The following is a 24420-nucleotide window of genomic DNA, read 5'->3' as shown; positions in this document are numbered from 1 at the left end:
ATTTTTCTAAATACATATATAATTTTGTTCTACACAAATTGATAATGCAACTAGTTAAATACGGTTAAAGCGTTTTTAGCGGTTGGACCTAGTATGGGAGATATGACTAATTATAGAACGATCGTAAACGACAGTTTAAGCTAAATTTCTGTACATAAAATATATATTTCAGTAAAATTTTTGTCGTAATTTAGTAACAAGTAATGTGTGTTTAAGTGATTATCTAAAGGGAACCTTGTATGGGCCGACCGCACCCACGTTATGAACCAATGGTGAAAAAATCTTGAAATACAATTTTGTATACAAAACTAATGTTTGTGCCAAATTTTATATTAATAGCTATATTTGGTAATGATGAATGTACTTTTAATAGATTTTCGTAAAAGGACTTTGTATGGGGGCTTTGTCCAATTATGTATTAAAAGATAAAATTTTTAAAATTCTGTTTATATTTGGTAATAAATGTTGTGAATCTAAGTAATTTTCTGGATCTATGACCAAATATGGACCGATCGTGGAACAATTTTATAGTGTAGTTTATGTATACAAGAGCAATATTTTTGCTAAATGTGTATGGATATCAATATTTGGTTATGAGTTAAGTGCGTTTTTTCTGATTTTCGGGAGGGAACCTTGTATGGGAGCTATGGCCAAGGATGGACCGAACGTGAAAATTTTTTGAAATAACATTTATGTGTACAAAAATAGTATTTATGCCAAATATTTTATGGGTATCACTATTTGGTAATGAGTTTTGTGCCTTTAAGTGTTTTTCTAAAAGGGATCTTGTAAGGGAGCTATTATCACTTATGGACCGATCCAAAAAAAAACGTTCATGGTAATATTTCTGTATATAAGAGCAATACTTGTACCAAGTTCTATATGTATATATTACTTTAATAATGAGCTATACACGTTTAAGTGATTTTCGGGAATAGTATGGGAGCTATGACCAATTATGAACCGATCGAAAAAATCTTCCACGGTAATATTTATATGCATATGAGCAATACTTATACCAAATTTTATATCGAAATCTTAATTTAGTAATGAGTAAAGGTGATTTTCGGGAGGGAACTCTGTATGGGAGCTGTGACCAATCCAAAAAAACTTTCATAGTAGTATTTCTGTATACGTGAGTAATAAATGTACCAAATTTTATTTGCATATCTTAATTAAGTAATGAGTTATGCGCGTTTAAGAAATTTTCAGGAAGGAACCTTGTATGGGAGCTATGACCAATTATGAACCGATCGCAAAAAATTTCACAGTAATATTTTTGTGCATATGAGCAATACTTATACCAAATTTTATATCGATATCTTAATTTAGTAATTAGTTATGCGCGTTTAAGTGATTTTCGGGAGGGGACTTACTTTATGGGAGCTATGACCAATTATTGACCGATCGGAAAAAAGTTCATAGTATAATTTCTTCATGTAAGAACAATACTTGTACCAAATTTTATATGGATATCTTAATTGACTAATGAATTATGTGCGTTTAAGTGGTTTTCGGTAGGGGACCTTGTATGGGAGCTATATCCAATTATGGACCCATCCAAAAATTTTATCCTCTGAGTGAATTCTATTGACATAAGATTTGTAAAATTTGGTGAAGATATCGACATTGCGACGGATGTTATTAACAAGAAACCCATTTTCCGGGAACATGTACTATTGTATGGGAGGTATATGAAATTGTGGACCCATTCTGGCGATTTTCTGCAGAAATTAAACTCTTCTGTGGAATCGAATGTATGGTTATTTTTATGGAAACATCAGAATGTGTAAAAAATGCTTATTTTTTCGAGGTTGTAAATTTTGATTTATAACTTTCCCCGATGTAACCGATTTTGCTCATTTTCAATACCAAACAAGTAAGAAAGTATAGTCGGGCGAGGCCGACCATATGATACCCTACACTAGTTATAATTATTAAATGTGATTTATTTTTCATAGTATTTCCAATATTCCCTTGGTCAGATACATATAAGCAATTTATGGATGAAAAACTAATTTTCTGAAAGAGGCTTTATATGGGGGCTAGGGGCAAATATGGACCAAGCCCGTTAAAATTTTGTAAATATATTTATATTTACATAATATTTTATTGTGCCGAATTTCAGTATTTTATCGATATATCTGTATATTTAACATAATTATGAGCTCAGAAGCCCTTTTCGGGGGGTTCTGTTCTATGGGGGCTAGGTGAAATAATGGACCGATTTTAAATAAAACGTGCATACCAAATTTCATCCAATTATCTTGAAAATTGCGACCTGTACCTTGCGCACAAGGTTTACATGGACAGGCAGCCAGACGGGCGGACGGACATAGCTTAATCGACTCAGAAAACGATTCTAAGCCGATTGGTATACTTTAAGGTGGGTCTATGACGAATATTTTTGTATGTTACAAACATCAGAACAAATCCAATATACCCTCCCAACTAAACATGAAGAACATTTTGGGGAAATTTGGTTAAATTCTATCGCTTTGTTTAATCGTGAGCGTGTTTTACACAGACAGACGGATATAGCTAAATCGACTCAGAATTTGATAAGGACCCAGAATATACAGTGGTGGAAAAATAATAGAAATGACTTTATTTTGGGGTGAAAACTAAATTTTCTCCAAAGGTACCAGTTAGAATTGTATGATTTGTATCTTAAATAAAATGTATTTAGGTCTACCTTCCTATGATAAATGGATTTTGTTTTTTGCTCCATCGTTTTTTATTGCTATTTAAAAAATATGGCATTGGAAAAAATAATAGAAACGATTCACAGTATTACATTGGGGACATAAGCTGAGATTTCTTAAAACTACGTTTAGTACTTATTTTAAAAAATGTTGATTACAAATGAAATTCTTAATATAAAAGTATATTTTATACTTCAATTTTGATGTTAACATTTGTTTACAGTTGATTGATATGGATCCTGAAAGCTGAATCAAAGGCCCGACTTTCAAGTTTTTTAAATAAGAATTTTAGATAGTGAATGAAATGTCTTCTGATGGTTAAATTATCTAAAAAAACAGATTACAATCCACCGATTTTTGGGCAAAATTTCGAGAAATATTTCACATTTTGGCAATTCAACCCGTTCTTGGTGGTTATACATTCTATCACTACTGATGGTTTTGGAGGGTATAAATACAGTGTGGACTGTATGAACGAAAATGGCCTATAGGCGAAGTGGACTAAAGAACAAATAATTTGTATGGAATTCGAAAAAAACTGCAAGTAAATGGGATTGTTTTGTCTTACATCCGTTTTTGGTCTTTAAGCGGAATGGACTATAAGCGAAAAGTACGGTAACTCCTAAATCAATTAAGAGAGACAGACGAAATTTAATATAAAAATATTTTTAATTAAACATATTAGACTTCGTTAAAAAATAACCGAAATGGAAGCCATTTAGAGTTTACTTTTTAATTTTATTTAATAAACTTCACCAATTAACAAAACCTTCTTAAATGTTTATTAACAGTTGACTTGGTTAACAAATGGTTAACATCGATTTATTATTTCACCTAGCCCTCATACAACTGAACCCCCGAATAGGACTTTTAAACTTTGTAATCAAACTATAGGTCGCAATTTCGGGGATAATTCAATGAAATTTGACACGTTTAGATCGGTCCATTATTTCACCCAGCCCCCATACAACTGAACCCCCGATTAGAGCTTGTAATCATTTTAATAAAACTGCAGGTCGCAACTTTTAAGATAATTCTATGAAATTTAGCGCTGTATCTTTTATTGTATCGTAGACGAAGCCTATTGAAAATAGTTATAATTGGTTCATTATTTCACGTAGGCCCCATACAACTGGATCTGCTAAATATAACTTTTACGTTCATAATTATGTTTACTATTCTCGCATCACGACAAAAAACTGCTAAACCAAATTCTATACTAGCCTTTATGACCCTCCTAACTTTATAATTATAGGGCCTCATTTGATCCTAGCCCCTATTAGAAGCACCCATCAAACTTTTACTTAAATTTATTGTTATATTAACAAAAAATAGCTTAAGTATATCTGAGGCGAGGTGCAATTCAAATTAAATGCTTTATTATGAAAACTAAATCATATGTTTTACGCTAAAAAATGGAGTATTTTTTCGTTTTTGTACTCTTTTTACTATCATTCGGAAGTAACCTAAAAGTAGAAATCAATGTTATTTTTTTTTGTAAAATGTGAGCTCTCGTTTAACAATCGTCCATAAGTGACTACAATCTACACTTCCAGATGAATAAAATACAACATGAATGTGAAAACTCTTCAAACTGTCTTCCAGAAGTGGCATAAACATACAGACCAAAAAGATTCAAATTCGGAAATAATGTATTTTGTTATTGTTTAATGTGTGTCCTAACCTTAATATCATTCAGAAGTCACTAAAACGTTACTTCCAGATAAAAAAAATTCAACAGTTGTGTTTTTTTGTTTAAGTAAAATGGATGCACTCTTCTTACTATCACCCGGAAGTAACTTAAAAATATATTTCTAGAGGACGAAAATTGGAAATTAATGTATTTTGTTTTTGTAAAATGTGTTCCCGTCTGACAATCGTCCAGAAGTGTGTCTGACGTGGCGTCTGGGTTGATGCGCAACAGTTTTGTCTTTTAAATGTTTAAAGGGTATGTTTATATCCTACACCACTTTAGTGGGAAGGGTATATTGGATTTGTGCTTTGTTTTAACTACATGAAGTTATGATGTTACGTAAGAAAAAAACTATTGTTAATTTTTCAATGCAATTTTATTAACATACATATAATTATTTTTACAAAATGCAAAAAAAGTGAAAAAGAAAAATAAAAAATATTTTATTTTGAAAAAGGCCTCAGATTCATACTAAACATAAACATATTTTTCCAGCTTTATACCTAATTGACACTCGTGTGTCCTATTTCTTACTTCAATTACAATAACAATTAATATAAAATCATATTGAAATTTTCGGAAATTTCTCACAGTTTGAAAATGTATAACTATTTATTTTTCACACACGCATATATATTCAAATGTATGTATATTTACACACTCACACATTTTCATTTACTTAATTTTTACAATATTATAAAACTCATGAATTCTTCGTTTGCACCAGGGGTGCCATGAATTTTGAAGGAAAATCTGTAAAATTTTCCAAAAAAAATCGGCATTTTTATTTTATAAATCGGAAAATTAATGAGCTTGGCCGGCCATATGGTACCCTACGCTATTGAGTATGTTAAAAATGTTGATTATTTTAAATAATATAGTATTTATGTTGTTTACCTTAATTCGGAAATATTTAAATAATTTGTTGGAAAAAGTGATTTTCTAAAAGAGGGGTTATATGAAGGCAAGGTTAAATATGGGCCTATCCTTACAAATTTTGGTACATGGCTTATCGTTTACATTAGAGTTATGTATGCTGGATTTCAACGTGATATATGTGTTTGTAAGTGAATTATTGACCTCCAAGTCATTTTCTGAAGCTAACTTTGTATAGGGGCTAGGGTCAAATAAAGTCCGATAATTACGAAAATCAGTAGTAATATTAAGACGTATAAAGAACAAAGTTTTGCCTATTATTGTAGAGATACTACAATATTTAACATAATTATGAACTCAAAAGCCCTTTACGGGGGTAGGGTTGTATGGGGGCTATATAATAATCGACCAATTTCCACCATTTTCAATAGACTTCTTCCTTGGGCGTGTGTGCCAAATTTCATCCAATTATCTTGAATCTGTACCTTGAGCACAAGCTTTACATGGACATACGGACGGACAAACATTGCTTAATCGACTTATAAAACGATTCTAAGCCGATTGGTATACTTATATAGGAGTTATGACCAATTGTTGACCGATACAATGCTACGTTTGCAGTATGATTTCTGTCCATATTTGGTGTATTTCTTTAGCTTGTGCGTGTTTTAAGCAGACAGACAGAAGGACAGGCGTACATATGTAAATCGACTGTGAATTTTATAAGGACTGTGTATATTTACCCTTTGTGTCACACATGAATATTTCTTGGTGCTACACACGGACATTTGGAACTGAAACAACATTTCACGTCTTTATTAATTTATTTTAAATAAATAAGTTCAGATAAGTCTCTAAACACAAAAAAGTTTTGTAAAATAATAGTAATCGGGTTTTTGTTAATTTACCAGTTTTGAATTTTAAATTAGTATCAAATTTACTTTCGATTACATTTAAATTAAATATTTATTTGAAAATAGCAAGGACCTATGGAATTAAATAAATTCCGAATCCGTATTAATCATTTTATACAACCTTTTTACCAAAATATTTCAAAAATAATTTTTCATTAACTTTAATGTACCCAAATTAACAATTTGCCTTTTAACAAATAAGGTATCGATAGTGACAATAGGTAAGAAAAGCCTCTAGTAAATACAGTGGACGTCCACTAGTACGAATTATATAGTGTCAGGCCCATTCGTAGTACCGAAAATATAATAAATGTGTATTATTTCAAATAAATTTCTTGTACATAAACAGGCATAGAAGAGACATATTTACGTATACGAATTTTTAATTTTGAAAGTATCGTGAAATGATCGAAATGAGATATAGAAGGTTTTAAATTTTAATGTTTTTAAAAATATGTGTGCAAAGACAATGTGCATGCACGTATCTGTTCTAAAATGTATTAAACATGTTTAGATTACATAAAACTTTTATTAAAAACTTGAATGGAATGGCAAAAACCATTCTTTAATTTAAAATTTTCTGTTAAAAACTTGAAATAGTTAGTTAAAGAATCAGCTTAAACTCATTGGAATGTGGAGTCATACTACTCTCAAAATTGACAGTTCATACATATATAAATAACATTTAACTTATTTGAAAATCCATAATTTAACATTGATGTTTATTACTTTGTAAAATGATTCCTACGGCCTTTTCAATACAGCGCTTTTGAGGCTTCAATATTTTTCTGATTGGCGTTATCATCCAATTTAATTTCTTCTCTTGGGTCACACAAAACACTAGCTAAAGGTGAATGATACGAAATAATAAATTAAAATCATAATAAAAACTTCATTCATACGTAAATAAAACCAAAATTCCCTTAAAAATGCGTTATTCGTACTATCGGACAGAAAAATTGTGACTTTATTCGTACTATAGAGTAGACAATGCAACAATTTTGTCATTCGTATTATTGGACATTCGTAATATAGAGGGTACGTACTATTGGACGTCTACTGTAATTTACTAGTTGGTAAAAAACCATGACTTTTTTGACTAATTGTCCTTCAGCAGTTCCCAAACAGGCTAAAACTGCAATATTAGTTTTGCTAGTCTATTAACTATTGAGAGAAACTCCTGAAAATATGGATTTATTTACATTCGCATTTAATTTTAATACAGTAAAAGTGGAAATAGCTATAATGCGATATTGAAAATTACACTTTCCTGGACATTTTTTTGGCATCAAATTTGAATAATATTTGCAGATGTGGGCCAAGTTCTTTAAAACTTTTTTGATATGTATGGATTCTTTGAGCATTCGCTCCAAAGTCCATAATTTTGCCTTTTCTCTTTATAGTTAATGGGTAGTATCTATTGAAATTTTATTTTTAGGATCCTTAGTAACTGCTGAGTGATTTTTAGTCAAAATATTTCGGATTTTTCTATAATTTCGTGTAGGTTTTACTAGAGGTCTTTATTACTTATTATCAATTTATTTGTTCACTGAAAGGTAAATTGCTAATTTGGGTACATTAAAGTTTATGAAAAATATATTTTAAATACTTTGTTACGAAAGTTGTACGTACTCAGAATTTAATTGATTCCAGGCCATTTTTCGAAAAAATAAGTCTTCGCTATTCCCAATACAATACTTTATGCAAATGTATATATTATTTAGAACCATTTAAACTGTCAAATAACCATTAAATGGTAGGATTTTACACGTTTATCCATATAATGTTTAAGATATATAAATACGTTTACTATTAAAAATATTTTGGTATTGCTATTTTTATACCAGTTGTATGGTTCATCCGTACTTGATCGGATTAAACAAAGTGTTAAATAACCGCAGTGTTTAAATAATTGTGAAAAATAAATTATATCTAAAAATATAATAAGATACAATATAAATTTCAATAGATATATAAAATTCATAAAATAGGGTACATAAAAAATTCATATTATGATCATTATAAGTATAATAACATATCATATTATGATTAAATATAGTTCGAATATTACATCATAATATAATTTTATTAATCATAGTGTGAAGTTGTAGCATCATATTGTAGTTTCAAGCAACCACATTATGGTTTCATGTAATCATATAATGGCTGCAAGTAATCATATTATGGTTTCAAGTAAACACATGTCTTCAAGTAACAATATTATGGTTACATATTAAACATAATATGGTTAATCTTATATGCTCGACGTAAAAAGTAATTATTTGTTAATTTTCTTTTAAACAAACGCAAAACTTCCAAGCACTGCTTTTTCCTATAAAAAATATATATCCACACTTTAATGCCAATACAGACACAATTTAATTTTTTTAATTATTAATTTTTTATGTACCCTATTTTATGAATTTCATATTAGATATTATTTATTTTTCCACAATAATTTTAACACTGCGTTTGTTTAACGCTTTATTTAATCCGATCTAGTACGGATGAACCATACAACTGATATAAAAATAGCGATACCAAAATATTTTTAATAGTAAACGTATTTATATATCTTAAACGTTATATGGATAAACGTTTATGGATGATATAAAAATAGCGATAGCAAAATATTTTTAATAGTAAACGTATTTATATATCTTAAACGTTATATGGATAAACGTGTAAAATCCTACCATTTAATGGTTATTTGATAGTTTAAATGATTCTAAATAATATAATATGTTCACATAATTATCATTATTTATTTGATGTAAAAATAATTATTTTGTGTTACTCCCTTTTAACTAATTTTAGATAAAATTTTTGCAATAAGTTTTTATACCTGATATCGATCACTTTTTGTTGTTATTTTGTTATAGAAAATGAATATAAAAGATTTTTATTAAACATTATTTAAAATGTAATAATTTCTTGAAATCATATCAACAAAAAATGTCCTTTCTTTGTTGTGGATAGTTTAAAAATGTCTTAATATAAAAGTACTATCTATACCTAGTGTGCTTTCCTACCCTAAAATCTATGTAAATAAAACTAAACACTTTACGATTTTGAAGATTGTAACTATAATAGTTTTCCGATATCAGATATAAATTTGTTTACATATTGGAGATACCAATGTAGCATATGAAAAATTTGAATAATATAATAGTTTTCAAGTTAAACTTAATTTAATATTTAATTCATATTCTCTAATAGTTTCTCAGACATGTTGTATTTAATTTATATGGGGACTCCAAGCCCCCCTAATAAAAGTCCGGTATTTTTTCTCCAAAATGTTCAGATGAATATTAAGGGTCTTCGTGCAAAATTTGAAGAATCTAGTTCTATTTCCCAGATAAACGAAATTTTGCATTTAATTTATATGGGAGGTGCCAAACCCCATTGAAAGTCCGCCCGTAATTTTCTGAATGTTCACATGAATGACAAAATTCTACATGTAACATTTGAAGATTCTGGGTGCAAAAGTTTCTCAGATATACGAATTTTTCTATTTAATTCATAATGGGGCTCCGAGATCTGCCCACATATGTTCAGATGAATATTAATGATCCTCGTGAAAAATTTGAACAATCTAGTGCTTTTAGATTCCGAACAAAACGAAATTTTGTATTTAATTCATATGTGAGGTGTCAAGCCCCCCATTGAAAGTCCGCCATTTTCATCCAAAATGTTCAGATGGATATTAAAGTTCTTCGTGCAAAATTTGAAGGAGCTAGTTCTATTAGTTTCTCAGATTTACCATTGGTAGTCCGCCAATTTATTACACAAAATGTTTACATGGATGTTAAAGTTCTTCGTATTAAATTTAAAAAGTTATTCATATTAAATTTAAAGTTATTCATATTAAATTTAAAGATTCTAGCTCTAATAGATTCTCAGATATACGAATTTTTCTGTTTTATTTATAACCGCCATAGTAGTCAGCCAATTTAATACACAAAATGTCTACATTAGAGTTATTCTTGAAAAATTTTAAGATTCTAACAGTAACAGTTTCCAAGATAAACGAAGTTTTGTATTTAATTTACGCTATTCTGCCCACTTTTTATCCGAAATAACCTTATTGGCACTAAAGTGTCTCCTAAAAAATTTGAGTACTCTAACTGTTATATTATCTCATGAAAAGCTAATTTTTGTATTTAATTAATATGGGAGGTGCCGCTCCCCTCATAGGTAGTCCACAATTTACTACCAAAATGTTAACATGGATGTTAAAGTTATTCGTGCAAAATTTTAAGATTCTAACTGTAATAGTTTCTAAGATAAACGAATTTTTGTATGTAAATTATATGGGAGGTACCACGCCCCCTAACGCTAGTCTGCCCACTTTTTATTCCAAATAATCATATTGACATTAACTTGCCTCCGACAAACTGTAATTGTTTTATTATCTCAAAATAAACAAATTTATTTATTTAATTTATATGGTAGGTGTCGCTCCTGTGATAGGTAGTCCGCCAATTTATTACTCAAAATATCTACATGGATGATAAAGTTATTCATGCAAAATTTTAAGATTCTAACTGTAATAGAGTCCAAGATAAACGAATTTTTGTATTTAATTTATATGGGAGGTGCCACGACCCCTAACGCCAAGACAAACGAATTTTTGTATTTAATTTATATGGGAGGTGTCACGCCGCCTAACGCTAGTCCACCAATTTTTATTCTAAATAATTATATTGACACTAAAGTGTCAATATAAATAATGATATTGACTTAATGTGGCCGTGGCTCCTCGCCCACTTGCAATTTTAAAATAAAAAGTAGCCTATTACCTATTCTAGACATACAGGAATTCGCTGTGAAAATTTCAAGAAAGTCGGTTCAGCCGTTTAGTAGTTTATAGCGTTCAAACATACAAATATACAAACAAACACACATTCAATTTTGTTATTACACTAGCTAATACCCGGTGTGCTTCGCTACTCCTATCGAAATTAAATACATAATAATCAAAAAAATTATTTATTTAGTTTCTAAATTATAAAATTTTTCTTAAAGCTTAATTATAATTTCTCTTGATGACAATATATTTAAATTCAAAAATAACACATTAATGATATATTTACTTCTTAGAATTTAATATATACCTTTAGTCTTAATGCCTTGGGATATACAATATATTTTTTACCCCCTAGTCTACGTAAAAAACCCCACTTAACGATTTTGACAATTACAACCACAATAGTTTTCCAGATTAACAATATGTTACATATGAGAGTTGCCAAGCAAATTATTGCAAGTTCGCCAATTTCTATCTATCTATGAAAAATTTTAATTATCTAACAGTTTTCAATATATACGAAATTTTGTATTTAATTCATATATGTGGTGCCAAGCCCCCACTGAAATCCCACCCATTATTTTCTAAATGTTCACATGAATATCAAAGTTATTCATATAAAATTTGAGGATTCTAGCTCAAATAGTTTCTTAAATAACTATGTTTTTATTTTAATTCATGTGAGGGCTGCAAGCTCCCAAGATTAAAGTCCGCCCTTTATCCTCAAAATGTTCACATGAATATTATAGAAATATAAGCAAAAATTACTGAATCTAGTTCCATATTTTCTTAGAAAAACTATATTTTGTATTTTATTCATAATCCCCATTAAAATTTCGTTCGTTATACTCTAAATGTTCAGATGAATGTCAAAATTCTTCAAGTGAAATTTAATGATTCTATCTCTAACAGTTTCTCAGCTATGCGAATTTTTCTATTTTATTCATATTGGCGCTCCAAGCCCCCTCAGATGAAAGTTTGCTCTTTTTTCTAAAAAATGTTTAGATGAATATTAAAGTTCTTCGAGCAAAATTTTAAGAATTTAGTTGTATAAGTTGTATAAGATTCTAACTGTAATAGTTCCAATATAAACGAATTTTTGTATTTAATTTATATGGAAGGTGCCACGCCCCCTAACGCTAGTCCTCCCACATTTTATACTAAATAATCATATTGACACTAAAGTGGCCCCTACAAAATTTGGGGATTCTAACTGTATTATCTATATTATCTCAAGAAAAACGAATTTTTATTTATTAAATTACTATGGGAGGTGCCGCTCCCCTCATGGGTAGTCAGCCAATTTATTACCCAAAATGTTTACATGGATGTTGAAGTTATTTGTGCAAAAATTTAAGATTCTAACTGTAATAGTTTCCAAAATAAACGAATTTTTGTATTTAATTTATATGGGAGGTGCCACGCCCCCTAACGCTAGTCCGTCTACTTTTTATCAAATATAATCATATTGACACTAAAGTGCATCCGACAATATTTGAGGACTCTAACTGTTATATTATCTCAGAGCAATGTGGCCGTGGCTCCTCGCCCACTTGAAAATTCAAAATAAAAAGCCTATTACCTATTCCAGACATACAGGAATACGCTGTGAAAATTTCAAGCAAATCGGTTCAACCGTTTAGTAGTCTATAGCGTTCAAACATACAAACAAACACACATTAATTTATTTATATATATATATATATATATATAATATAATATATATTATATATATAATATATATATATATATATATATATATATTAATATATATATATATATTATATATATATATTCCCAGCGCATAGTTTGGAGACAGTAAAAATTTCCAAATTTTACACTTGAATTCACATATTATCCCATATCTTCTTATTTTGAATCCGATGTTTTATCATATAAACTTCAAAATCGGTCAGTATATACCTTTTTATATGTTGCGCATATTTTGATGCCTTTCACATACGTATAGCATATTCTAATGACATGTCCTCAAAATATACGCAACATATAGCATTTTTTGTGTTGCCATATCAATTTATACTTTTCAGTATATTTTGACGGCGTTGGATTTTTTTCACATGTCGCCGAAGAACTTCTCGGTAAAACTAAGGTTGTTATTTGAAATAAAAAGTCGACTTTTAACTTTTTATGAAAGTCGACTTTTCGCAAATTTTATTAAAATTTTACTTTGGAATATATTTAAGGGGATTTTTTTAATACTTTTTCGTTCTTTAATTGGTACTTTTTGCGTTTTTAATAATCTTGACCCTAAAGATATGAAATTTGAGATACAGTGTCCTTAGCAAACGCGAAAATATTAAAGGGGATTTTATGGTACTTTTTCGTCCTAACAATGGTACGTTTTGCGTTTTTTATAGTATTGATCCTAAAAATATGAAATTTGAGATATAGGTTCATTAGTAAACTCAAAATATTTAAGGGGAATTTTTGGTACTTTTTCGTCGTTCCAATGGTACTTTTTGCGTTTTTTATAATATTGATCCCAAAAATATGAAATGCGAGATACAGGGTCCTTAGAAAACGCGAAAATATTTAAGGGGATTTTTTGGTACTTTTTCGTCCTTCCAATGGTACTTTTTGCGTTTTTTATAATATTGATCCTAAAAATATGAAATATGGGATACAGGGTCCTTAGTAAAAGCGAAAATATTTAAGATGATTTGTTGATACTTTTTCGTCGTTTAATGGTACTTTTTGCGTTTTTTATAATATTGATCCCAAAAATATGATATACGAGTCCTTAGAAAACGTGAAAATATTTAAGGGGATTTTTTGGTACTTTTTGTCCTATCAATGGTACTTTTTGCGTCTTTTATAATATTGATCCAAAAAAAGCGAAAATATTTAAAGGGATTTTTTGGTACTTTTTCGTCCATTAATTGCATTTTTTCTAATATTGATCCTAAAAATATGAAATTTGAAATACAGGGTCCTTAGTAAGCGCGAAAATATTTCAGGGAATTTTTTTTTGCGGGTTTTCTAATATTGATTTTAAAAATATGAAACTTTGGATACAGGGTCCTCAGTAAACGCGAAAATATTTAAGTGGATTTTTTGGTACTTTTTCGTCCTTCCAATGGTACTTTTTGCGTTTTTTATAATATTGATCCTAAAAATATGAAATATGGGATACAGGGTCCTTAGTAAAAGCGAAAATATTTAAGATGATTTGTTGATACTTTTTCGTCGTTTAATGGTACTTTTTGCGTTTTTTATAATATTGATCCCAAATGAGGAACTATAAACTATATAAGATATGGATCGGACGCCACGCCCCTTTTTACGCCAACTTTTTGTAAAACAATTTACAAAAAAGTACTAATCCGATTTTCATGAAATCTGTTATAATAAATGTTGTGGAATGAACAGTACGACACATTACATCTTCAAAACGTATAATATATAATAATAAATATATATGAGACTCTTTTATTACTCTTTCACTACATAATTACTAAACCGATTTACATAAAATTCGGCATATTAATAGGTCTAACCTCAGAAGTTGAAAATAACTCTATATGGTATTGATTGGATGCTACGCATAGTTTTATGTTCACTTTTAGAATAACAGCTATAACACCAAATTTCTAGGCTAAATATAAAAAACATAAACCAATTTTCAAGAAATTTGGCAACAGACAGTGTATTTTTGGAATCAACTTTTTGATCTGGATTTTATGCTTCATGAAATTTTGCATGACAATAGTTCTATCGTGGAAGGTTAGGTTAGTTTTAGGAAGAGAATGTTTAATACATCAAATCCGAATAAATACACTTATTCCACTAATTTCGGGCCTGTTGTGATCTTAGTGAAATGCAATGACATTTTTTGTTACATTTATAGTGCTTATGATATATACATACTTCTTATAGTATATGAGAATTATTATTAAGGTAGTTAAAATTTAATCAAAAATTTATTTTTATTTGAAAACTCTAAAGTGTTTGTAGGTCCTTAACTTACTTTACGATTAGCTAAAATAAAAATCTGTAATCAATTTAATTTATTATCAAAAATCGATTTTCATCTAAAGCGTAAAATCGGTTGTAGATTCGTATATCCCATCACTTATATTTCCCACCGGAAAACTATTCTTATTTTAAAACCTGTAATACGCTGTATATCCTCAAAAAAATTTATTTAAAAATAAAATATTTAATATTTTAAAACAGAATCGGATGTAGTTTACTACGATCGAGAAAATAGCATATGGAAATTTTTTATCAAAGTTATATTGTTGTAGATCCGTATATAGTACTCCCATCACTTATATTTTCCACCGGAAAACTATTTTTATTTGTAATCTGCTGTATATCCTCAGAAAGTAACAATTTTAAAAGAGAATCGGATGTAGTTTCCTACGATCGTGAAAACTATAAACTATATTATGAAAACTATAAACTATAATATGAATGTCTACGATGCCACTTTTGTATGCAGAATAAAAACTACTGAACAAAAACCGCTCCTAAAATAGGGTAAATAATATATTCACATTACATTTTTCACAAAAATTCGAATTTTAAACTTAAATCTACAAATCCATCTAGAAAATCATTCATATCTCCCCTTAAAATTTCTATGTATAAAACTCTTTAAAAATTTACTTTAAATAACTCTCAATTCGTGAAAACAATAAAGATTCGTAATTATTCATATTTTCCATACAAATCGAGTTTTATATCAAAAATATAAAATTTAAATTTATTGTTAAATCGAGATAACAATAAAAATCTGCAATAAGTTAAATAAAAATCAAAAAATTATCTTGATATAAATTCGGTTACCATTTTTAAATGCAGCTCAAATCTTAAAAACCATGATATGTATTTGACTACTCATTAGAGTGTCCTGAAAGACAGCACTTTTGCAAATCTTATATAGTTAGACCTCTCAAACGATGCATATAAAGCATTTTTCATATAAAATATGGATGAACTCATCTTTCAATATCTTTTTATACTTTTTGAAAATTATCCACCAAAAATTCTGCACGTATGTAGCGCTGTATTTATTCCAAGCTTTTCAAATTAAATAATGATTTTGAATAATTCCAGCACACATTTTCCATTTACCATTAACAAATTCCGAAATTTTTTAATTAGAGGAAGTGTGGATATTTTAATAAGTAAAATTATTTGGGTAACTTTTTTGTATTTCTAACGATATTTGACCTTTAAACCTTTATTTCTTCGGATTTAATAAGTGGTGTCTAAATCCATCCAAAACTTTAGTCTGGATGCATAAAAGCTAATGAATAAAAATAATATTTTTAAACATACTTTTTTATAAATGTATGTATTTTTGAGAAACAATGACGAAAAAAACGAAAAAAATTATAATTTATAAAAAGTCAGTTTTGATAACTTTTGTTCTTCAAATGATACTTTTAGACAATTCATTAAAAATAACAGAAAACTCTCTATTCGAGTGATACTTTATAAATTTTCTTTAAAAAAATTCCTAAAACCACAAAAACAGAAACATCGTATAAGTTTACATTTTCTATAAAAGTGTTCACATTTTATTGTTTTATATTTTTGTTATCTAAATTTTGTATTAAATTTCGATAAAGATAGCGATTAGGACCCATGGTACACTAGACAAATCATATAGGAATTTAGTTTTCCTTCAAAAATATCGCCAGTCATCGTAGAATTTCTGCGAAAATACATTTCAATTATAACTGAAAATATAATAAAAGATAAATTAGTTAACTTAATAAATACCATAGCTGTAAAGTGTGAATAATTTTATTCAAAATATTTTAAAAAATTAATTATTTTTAAAATTTAGTATACTTGAAAGAAATTAATTATATTGAATATTATTTATGCTAATTCAAAAAGGATTATAATTACCATTTGTACATTTGGTTTAAAAAATATTATTTAAATTAATAGAAGAAAAATATAAACAAATTGTATTTAGAACTTTATAAATATTTTTTTTTATAAATACAATTAGATTGAATAGTATTTTAAATAAAATAAGAGTTATTTTATTTATATTATCAAAAATAGATTTTAAAATACTTCATTCAATATTAAAACCTATAAATATTTTAAATTTTATTTTTATTGTACAAATGGATTTTTATAATATTTTATTCAATAAGTTATGAATGAAATTCTTTTTATTCAACAAAAATTTTATGAATAGTTAATATTCAAATCAACTTTCCTGAAATATTTTTATTTCTTCAAGAAAAATACAAATATTTAAAAATATTTAATTTGATATTGTACTAGTTTCTAAAAGAATTTAATATAAAAGAGAGATCGTATGATTAAGATTTAGCATCCGTAGATGATATAAAAGGTATTTTGTAAGAACATCTTCAAACTTGGAAAATTGTGCAAAACTTAAATCAAAAATATGTTTGCCTATTAAATGCACACATTTTTTTCCAGTTTACTTAAACATTATATATGTCATTATAAATATTTAATATTTAATTTTTTATATATTTAATTTTTATATTTTTGCCAAAAAAAAGAAATAAAAATCAAAAAGTTTGTTTCTTTAAAAATTCAAGGTCCCAAATATATCAATTTGTTGGTTCAAAAGTCGAAGCGATTAAGTCTGCTTGATTGCAACTAACAATATTTAGATTATTACAACTTTTTGTCAAAAAATTACAACAGTTGTTTTGTATAAATTATTAGGAAAGAAATGAAAAGCGTAATAAAACTTTTCTAAATTGTCTAATTTATTAATAAGCGATTTCGAATGAATTTACTGAACAGAAATGCAATTTGAACTGGAATTAGTTGTAATCCCTAATACCGAAAAAAAGTTAAGTTGTTTCAATTTCAACAAAACTACGTCGAGTTGATAACCGTAATAGGGACATTAAACTTACGTTAGTCCATTGTGTACCGTCTTTGGTTGTCTATCCAAGTTTTTATTTGTTGTGGCGTTCTATTCTTAAGTGCAGACGATGTCTGAATGGCTTTTAAGCATTCCTTAAGATTTGGTAGTCTTTCTAAGTCTTTTAAATCTCCAAATATTGAATATATTGCATCTTTTTCCTCCGAGTTCCACCTGGTTCTTTTGGTTTTGCCGAAAGGTGATGCTAATTAAGAAAAAAAAATTATATATTATATCGGAATGTACTCTTCATTGCCAAAATTAATACAATATAATACAACAGCTAAGCTTGTACTAAAATTAAAAGATTTTAAATTATCCGGTCTGTTCTGTAAATCGAATCCTAGTAAACTGCTCGTTTAAAAACGAATTCGCATAATTTTTCTCGTTTTAAAACTGAGTACACAAATCTAGCCGAAAGTAAATCGAATGAAATTTTATTCTAATAAATTAAATAATATTTTTTGCGTTTTTTAATACAATTGTAACTTAATATAAATGCTATGGGCAATTTTAATTCTTTTCCATTTAAAATATCTTTATTTTTCTGAATTTTACTTTCAAATAAAAATTCGATATGCAGAACACCAAATTCGGTTTCAGAAGTTTCTCAGTTTTGAAACCTATTCGATTTATAGAACAGACATGTATGTTGTTCTTATATAATATTTATTTGTGTTAACGTACATACTTCAGAAATTTAGCTATACTAGAATTTTCAAGTAAAATTTCGTTAATATAATTGGTAATTTGGAATTTAAATTAAAATCTTCTGAAATATTTTGAAATACAAATGAATTAGATATAGATTTCTGAAATACAATTAAAAACTTTTGAAATACAAGTGAAAATGTTATTATTAAATTTCAGAAATTTCTAATTGTATAAATAGTGGCGTAAAAGTAAATTTTGTCGTATTGAAATTGTTTTCATTTCTAATTGAATAAAATACTTATGTTTTTGCTATAATAACGACACTCATAATTACGTCGAAAGTATACTTACTGCTCCTACGTTTTCTGCTCGATGACGATGTGTGACTGTTTTCTAATGAAATTTCTGAATTATCTTTATCTATACTATCGTTAACTACAACTTCACTCTCCTCCTCCTCCTCTTCGTCAACGTTTTCATCATCCCCATATTCATCTTCCATTTCATCTTCATCGCCTACAGCTGCCATTAAGAGTTTGGTTACACAAGTAATTTCTGCCACTGGAACGGACATTCGGTATATTGTTTTGTGTATATCTTTGTGGTGACCCATAAAATTCGCCAGCCTATCGACCGATGCCTCTTCAACATTAAGTAATGAGGTATATGTTGCTATATGCTTACGTAGTGTAGTACCCCTAAGGCTTTCAGGAATTTTTGCACCGCATTCTTCAGAAAATTTTTTTAGTAAAGGACAAGCTCTGTGATATTGTTTTGATAACGTTGAACTGGATGGTTTGCAGAAAATGTATTTATTTCCATCAGCTATTCCAGCCTCACCTCTAAAGTTTATAATAAGTTCAATAGCTTTTACACACATCGGGCATAATAAAACACTGACGGTTCTACCAAGTTTCCCCCTTAGTGTTATTCTTACAAACTGCTTTGCGAATTTTATTGAATCTTGTGATAGGTTTTTTAAACTGTCTTTATCGATGTTATCAGTAATTTTTTCTTTGTTTCCAAAATTATCTATAGTTAACCTCTCGATTTCTCCAGCTCTTCTGCGATTAAATATTTGAATAAAAATTAAAGTAGTCTGAACTAATTGCACCCAACTTGACATTCTAAACCCATTCATAAGAGTTTCCATAGCATTCATAATATGTTCTTTTAAATAAGTATGTAATTTTTTAATATCTTCTCTCGAAGGTAACACCACTTTCTTGTCTCGTCTTTTGTTATTTTGGTCTTCTACCGCTTTTTTATTTATCAATGTTGGAATTTCTTCTTCCCAAAGCAAAAGAAAATTCTCTAAATCAATTTTCAGGTCTTCACGTTCTTCTTTAATAAACTCAGCTCGTTGTTTTTTGCCACATTTTTTTATCGGTTTTGAGCTACTGCGGGCGTTTTGAACCACATTAAATCTTCATCCCATTGAGCCACAGTTCGTAGGGCTTTAACACATTTATCAAATAAATGTGGCTTAAAAATATCTTTTAGCTCATTTATATCCGGATCTAATTGTTTTAACTCAATTTTAAAACGTCCAAGTAATCTTAAGTTTGCACGTATCATGTCATGCTGATGCTCGGATGAATATTTCTCGGTCAGTTTGTTACCAAATTTTAAAATGAGTTCGTCATACCGCACAGACCTTGATATTATATCATCGCGCAAAACAGGAAAAATTTTTGATTTTAAAACCTTATTGGCTACCGAATGCATATACTGCGTTGACCTTCGGCTTTCAATAAAATTTGAGCGTTTGTTTTTATTGGGGAGGCATTTTTTAGTGTGAATTCGAAGCGTTCTCTTAGAAAAATAAGCCTTACAATTTGTGCAGCAGACATAATCATCAGCTTTATTTTTGATATTACGCTGTTGTTGCCGACTAACAATTAAAATTCCGCTGTTGAAATTCGAGGATGTATTATGTAAAAAATCACCTTTTTTTCTTAATTCATTAATTATTTTTAAACGTTCCATACTTTTTTTGGGTAATATTAAAGCTTTTTTGACTTCTTTTTCATCCTTATGCCTCAAAAATATATGTCTACTAATTTTTGACTGTAACGTTTTACAAAATATACAAAAATGTTTTTTATACCTATTTGTAGAATGTGGAACTTCAACTTTTTCTACATTTATGGGCGTATCAATTACATCTACAGATGTATTAATCTCTGAAATGTTTTTACAGTTCTTTAATGGCTCTTTACTTACATCGGTTGAAGTTTCTGGTAAATATTCTGAAAATGAACTCTCTTCTATATAAATTGAACTTGTGTAAGCAGAACTTTCCGGTTTTGATGGGGTGTCAGATAAGCTGGTACTGTTATGTTTGTTAACAATTGGATCAACAGGCATTAAAAAACATTCATTGGGTGTTAATAAAGATTTTTCATGAGACGTTTCAGTAGAAGACTTTGTATTTGCGGTGACATTGAAGTCGTGGTCAGATGTATTACATATTTCCTTATTTAAAATAGAACTTGAGTAAGAACTTTTCAGTTTTAACGGTATGTCAGATAAGCTGGTGCTATTATGTTTGTTAGTAGTTTTATCAAGATTAATTATAAAGCTTTCTTCCTGAGTTTCTTTATGAGACGTTTCAGAGGTATTTGGGTCGTGATCAGATGTGGTACATATTTCCTTGTTGCAAATGGAACTTGAGTAAGAAGAACATTCCGGTTTTAATGTTATGTCAGATAAGCTGTTAACAGTAGAATCAAGAGACATTATAAAACTTTCTTCAGGAGTTACTTTATGGGTAGAGAATTCAGTAGAAGATTTTGTATTGGCTTTGAATCTATCTGTAGAGGTATCTAGATCGTGGTCAGATGTGGTGCATATTTCTTTGTTGAAAATGGAATTTGAATGAGAACTTTCCGATTTTAATGTGATGTCAGATAATCTGGTACTATTATATTTGTTAACAGTTGAATCAAAAGGCATTATTAAACTTTCATTAAACGTTAATTTATGGGGAGTTTCAGTTGGGGACTTTGTTTTTCCAGAGGTATTTTGATCGTTATCAGATGAAATGGATACTTTGTTTTTGTCTAATTCCAAATTATATTTTTCCGGTGACTTAGGGCCATTAGTTTGATTTAAGTTCTTAGATTTTGTAGGCGACATTACTATGTTAACTGTTACAGGAGCTTTTTTTGACGATAGTTCATTTTTCGGATTGAATATCTCCGAAGAATTTTGATTTTCATCGATATTTAATGAATCGGACTTAAAAAAATTTTCATTTCGGTCAAATAAAAGCACTAGTTTGTTATTATTTTTGCATAATTTTAAATTAGAATTTTTTGGCGAAATATATACAGGTGGTGTAAAATTTTCTTTTTGAGGCGTTTGAATGGTGTTTAATTCATCTAAAGACTTTTTATCGCGGCATGCTTCCGTTACAATATTTAATGTCTCGGAAGGGTACATATTTTTATTGTGTTCCAACACAAGAGTTAATTTGTCATTTACTTTACATTTTAAATTATCATTTTTCGGAGAAGTATGTAATGGCAATTCAAAACATCGATTAGAAGATATTATATTCGCATTAAATTTATTTGTAGATTTTTTTGGCGATGGGGATGAAATCAAATTGGAAGATGTCGAAATATTATGGGACGATTGTACTCCTCCATGTTTGATTTTTGATTGGAGTATAGGTTTTGAAATACTTTCCTTTTTTATTTTTAAATCTAGGAGGTATGATTTTTCATCTAAATAAAATAAAGATAATATGGCTATTTAAATTACATTTTGCAATTATATATTTAGTATCTGATGTTTCATGTTTGCCATGTGATTGTGGATAGAGTAACTTACACATATACTTAAGTTATCATACATATACATAAATTATATGCATTATACTTGCCTTAAAATAAAAAAAACATTAAAAGTTTGTACATACCATTTTGAGCAACAAGTAGCGCGGCATATTTTCCACCATTGTATTTTACGACGCATGTCCCTTTAATAATTTTATCCACCTTTTTTGAATTCACAATTGAAAGCTTGTCATTGTCAAATTTTACTAATGAAAACATCTAGAAATATACCGTAAATTTTAAAATAAAAAAAAAATAATGTTATATAATGTAAAATACATTTTGTTAAAAAATCTATTTTTACGTTCAGATAGATAGATAGTAGTCTGAAGACTAGAATATTTATTTTTCAGATAAATATTCTAGTCTTCAGACTACACCAATTCCAATTGTATTTCTAGTTATATTTCAGAAAATTCTAATTATTTTTCATAAATATCTAATTATATTTGAGAAATTTTCAATTATATTTCAGAAATTTCTAATTCTATTTCAGAACTTTTCATTTGTATTTTAGAATTTTTCATTTGTATTTCAGAAATTTCAATTATCTTTAAGAAGATTTAAATCTAACTTAAATGTAAATTCCCATTTTATTTCATAAATTAACCTCTTAAATCCCGGTTTTAATCGTGTTTTTGCTCTTTTTTAAAAGAAGGACAAAAAAGACCCATACCTTGAGGAGTTAGAGGGTTAACATATTCTACAAAAATGTTCTCCGTAATATTTTACATTATATTGCTGAACACATTTTATACCTAAAATGAAAGGGTCTCATGATTTCTTATGCCGATTAATAATAAGAATGTGCCAGAGTTGGGAAACTTTAACCCTCGCTCAAATGAAATTCAGATGTAAACTTTCAAAACGCCGATACACGTGTCTTTTGTCTCCTCTATCAAAATTTATTGGTCGGACCTTGTAATTTTGGAAAAAATTTGATTTTGTTGTATAGTGGAATTAGAAATGGTACAGAGACACTTTTTCTATAGATAAAGTATCTGGTACCGAGACACTTTTTCTAAAAAACAGTCTCTTGTACAGAGACACTTTTTCTAAAAAAAAAGTACAGAGACACTAGTAATTTCTAATATAGAATTAGAAAAGTCTCTTGGTACAGAGACACTTTTTTAGTCTCTTGTACAAAGGCACTTTTTCTACAAAAAAGGTGTAATGTACAGAAACACTTTTTCTATAAAAAAAAGTCTCTTGGTACAGAGACACTTTTTCTATAGAAAAAGCCTCTTGCACTTTTTCTATAGAAAAAGCCTCCTGAACCGAGAACTTTTTCTATAGAAAAAGCCTCCTTTGTAATAGAAAAGTCTCTTGTTCTACAAAAAGAGTCTCCTGTAGTCTTTTGTGCAGATACTTTTGCTTAAAATAATGAAATTTTTTAAAACTTACTTTTTATGGGGTGGTGGCGGTGTGTAACTTTCCAACTATTCCAAATTGTAGTTTTTCTCTATTGCAATTTAATCCGAAAAATATTCTGCTCCATTATTATTTAAAAATGTTTGTCTCTTCGTAATTGAACAACTGTGGAGATTATAGAAATCGTTTTAGATTAAAAATATGACGAGATAATGGATATTAATATTAAAAATACATAAAACAAAAACTTTTTCTCTTGGTACTGAGACACTTTTTCAAAAGAAAAAGTCTCTGGAACAGAAACAGTTTTTCTATAGCAAAAGCTTCTTGTACAGAGACACTTTTTCAATAGAAAAAGTCTCCTTTACATAGACACTTTTTCTATAAAAAAGTCTCCTTTACAGAGACACTTTTTCTATAAAAAAAATCTCTTAGTACAGAGACACTTTTTCAATAGAAAAAGTCTCTGGTACCTAGATACTTTTTCAATAGAAAAAGTCTCTGGTACCTAGATACTTTTTCAATAGACAAAACCTATTGTACCGAGCATCTTTTTCTATAGAAAGAGCCTATTTACCTAGACACTTTTTCTATAGAAAAAGCTTCTTGTACAGAGACAATTTTCTTTTTTCAATAAAAAAAGTATCTGGTACC

The 24420-nt window shown here is 28.6% G+C and overlaps 3 protein-coding genes across 11 annotated transcripts in view; all 3 read right to left on the bottom strand.

Annotated features, from left to right (window-relative positions):
- Nucleotides 1–24420, bottom strand: part of LOC111687560 (hemicentin-2) — a 419747-nt gene that overhangs the window by 95894 nt on the left and 299433 nt on the right. The gene's annotated exons all lie outside the window — the stretch shown is intronic.
- LOC111677165 lies at nt 16515–19932 on the bottom strand. The gene is made up of 3 exons (XM_023438254.2): nt 18902–19932; nt 17889–18101; nt 16515–16709 (listed from the first exon to the last, which is right to left on the bottom strand). The coding sequence occupies exons 1-2, from the start codon at nt 19710–19712 to the stop codon at nt 17890–17892; spliced, it is 1023 nt and encodes a 340-aa protein (XP_023294022.2). The 5' UTR covers nt 19713–19932; the 3' UTR covers nt 16515–16709; nt 17889.
- The window catches only part of LOC111677164, a 9565-nt gene continuing 4944 nt past the window's right edge, over nt 19800–24420 (bottom strand). For 3 of the 4 annotated variants that reach the window (XM_046956660.1, XM_046956643.1, XM_046956655.1), the window contains 2 exons: nt 22479–22614; nt 19800–22284 (listed from right to left, as the gene is read on the bottom strand). In XM_046956660.1, coding sequence (XP_046812616.1) covers nt 19934–22284; nt 22479–22614 — 2487 coding nt within the window. In that variant the 3' untranslated portion in view covers nt 19800–19933. Of the gene's footprint in view, nt 22285–22478; nt 22615–23799; nt 23932–24420 lie in introns of all 4 variants that reach the window. The other variant, XM_046956649.1, reaches the window with a different exon arrangement.

The sequence above is a fragment of the Lucilia cuprina genome, chromosome X (genome assembly GCF_022045245.1).
Source record: "Lucilia cuprina isolate Lc7/37 chromosome X, ASM2204524v1, whole genome shotgun sequence".
Taxonomy (NCBI): Eukaryota; Metazoa; Arthropoda; class Insecta; order Diptera; family Calliphoridae; genus Lucilia; species Lucilia cuprina.
This window is presented reverse-complemented; position numbering and strand designations above follow the sequence as displayed.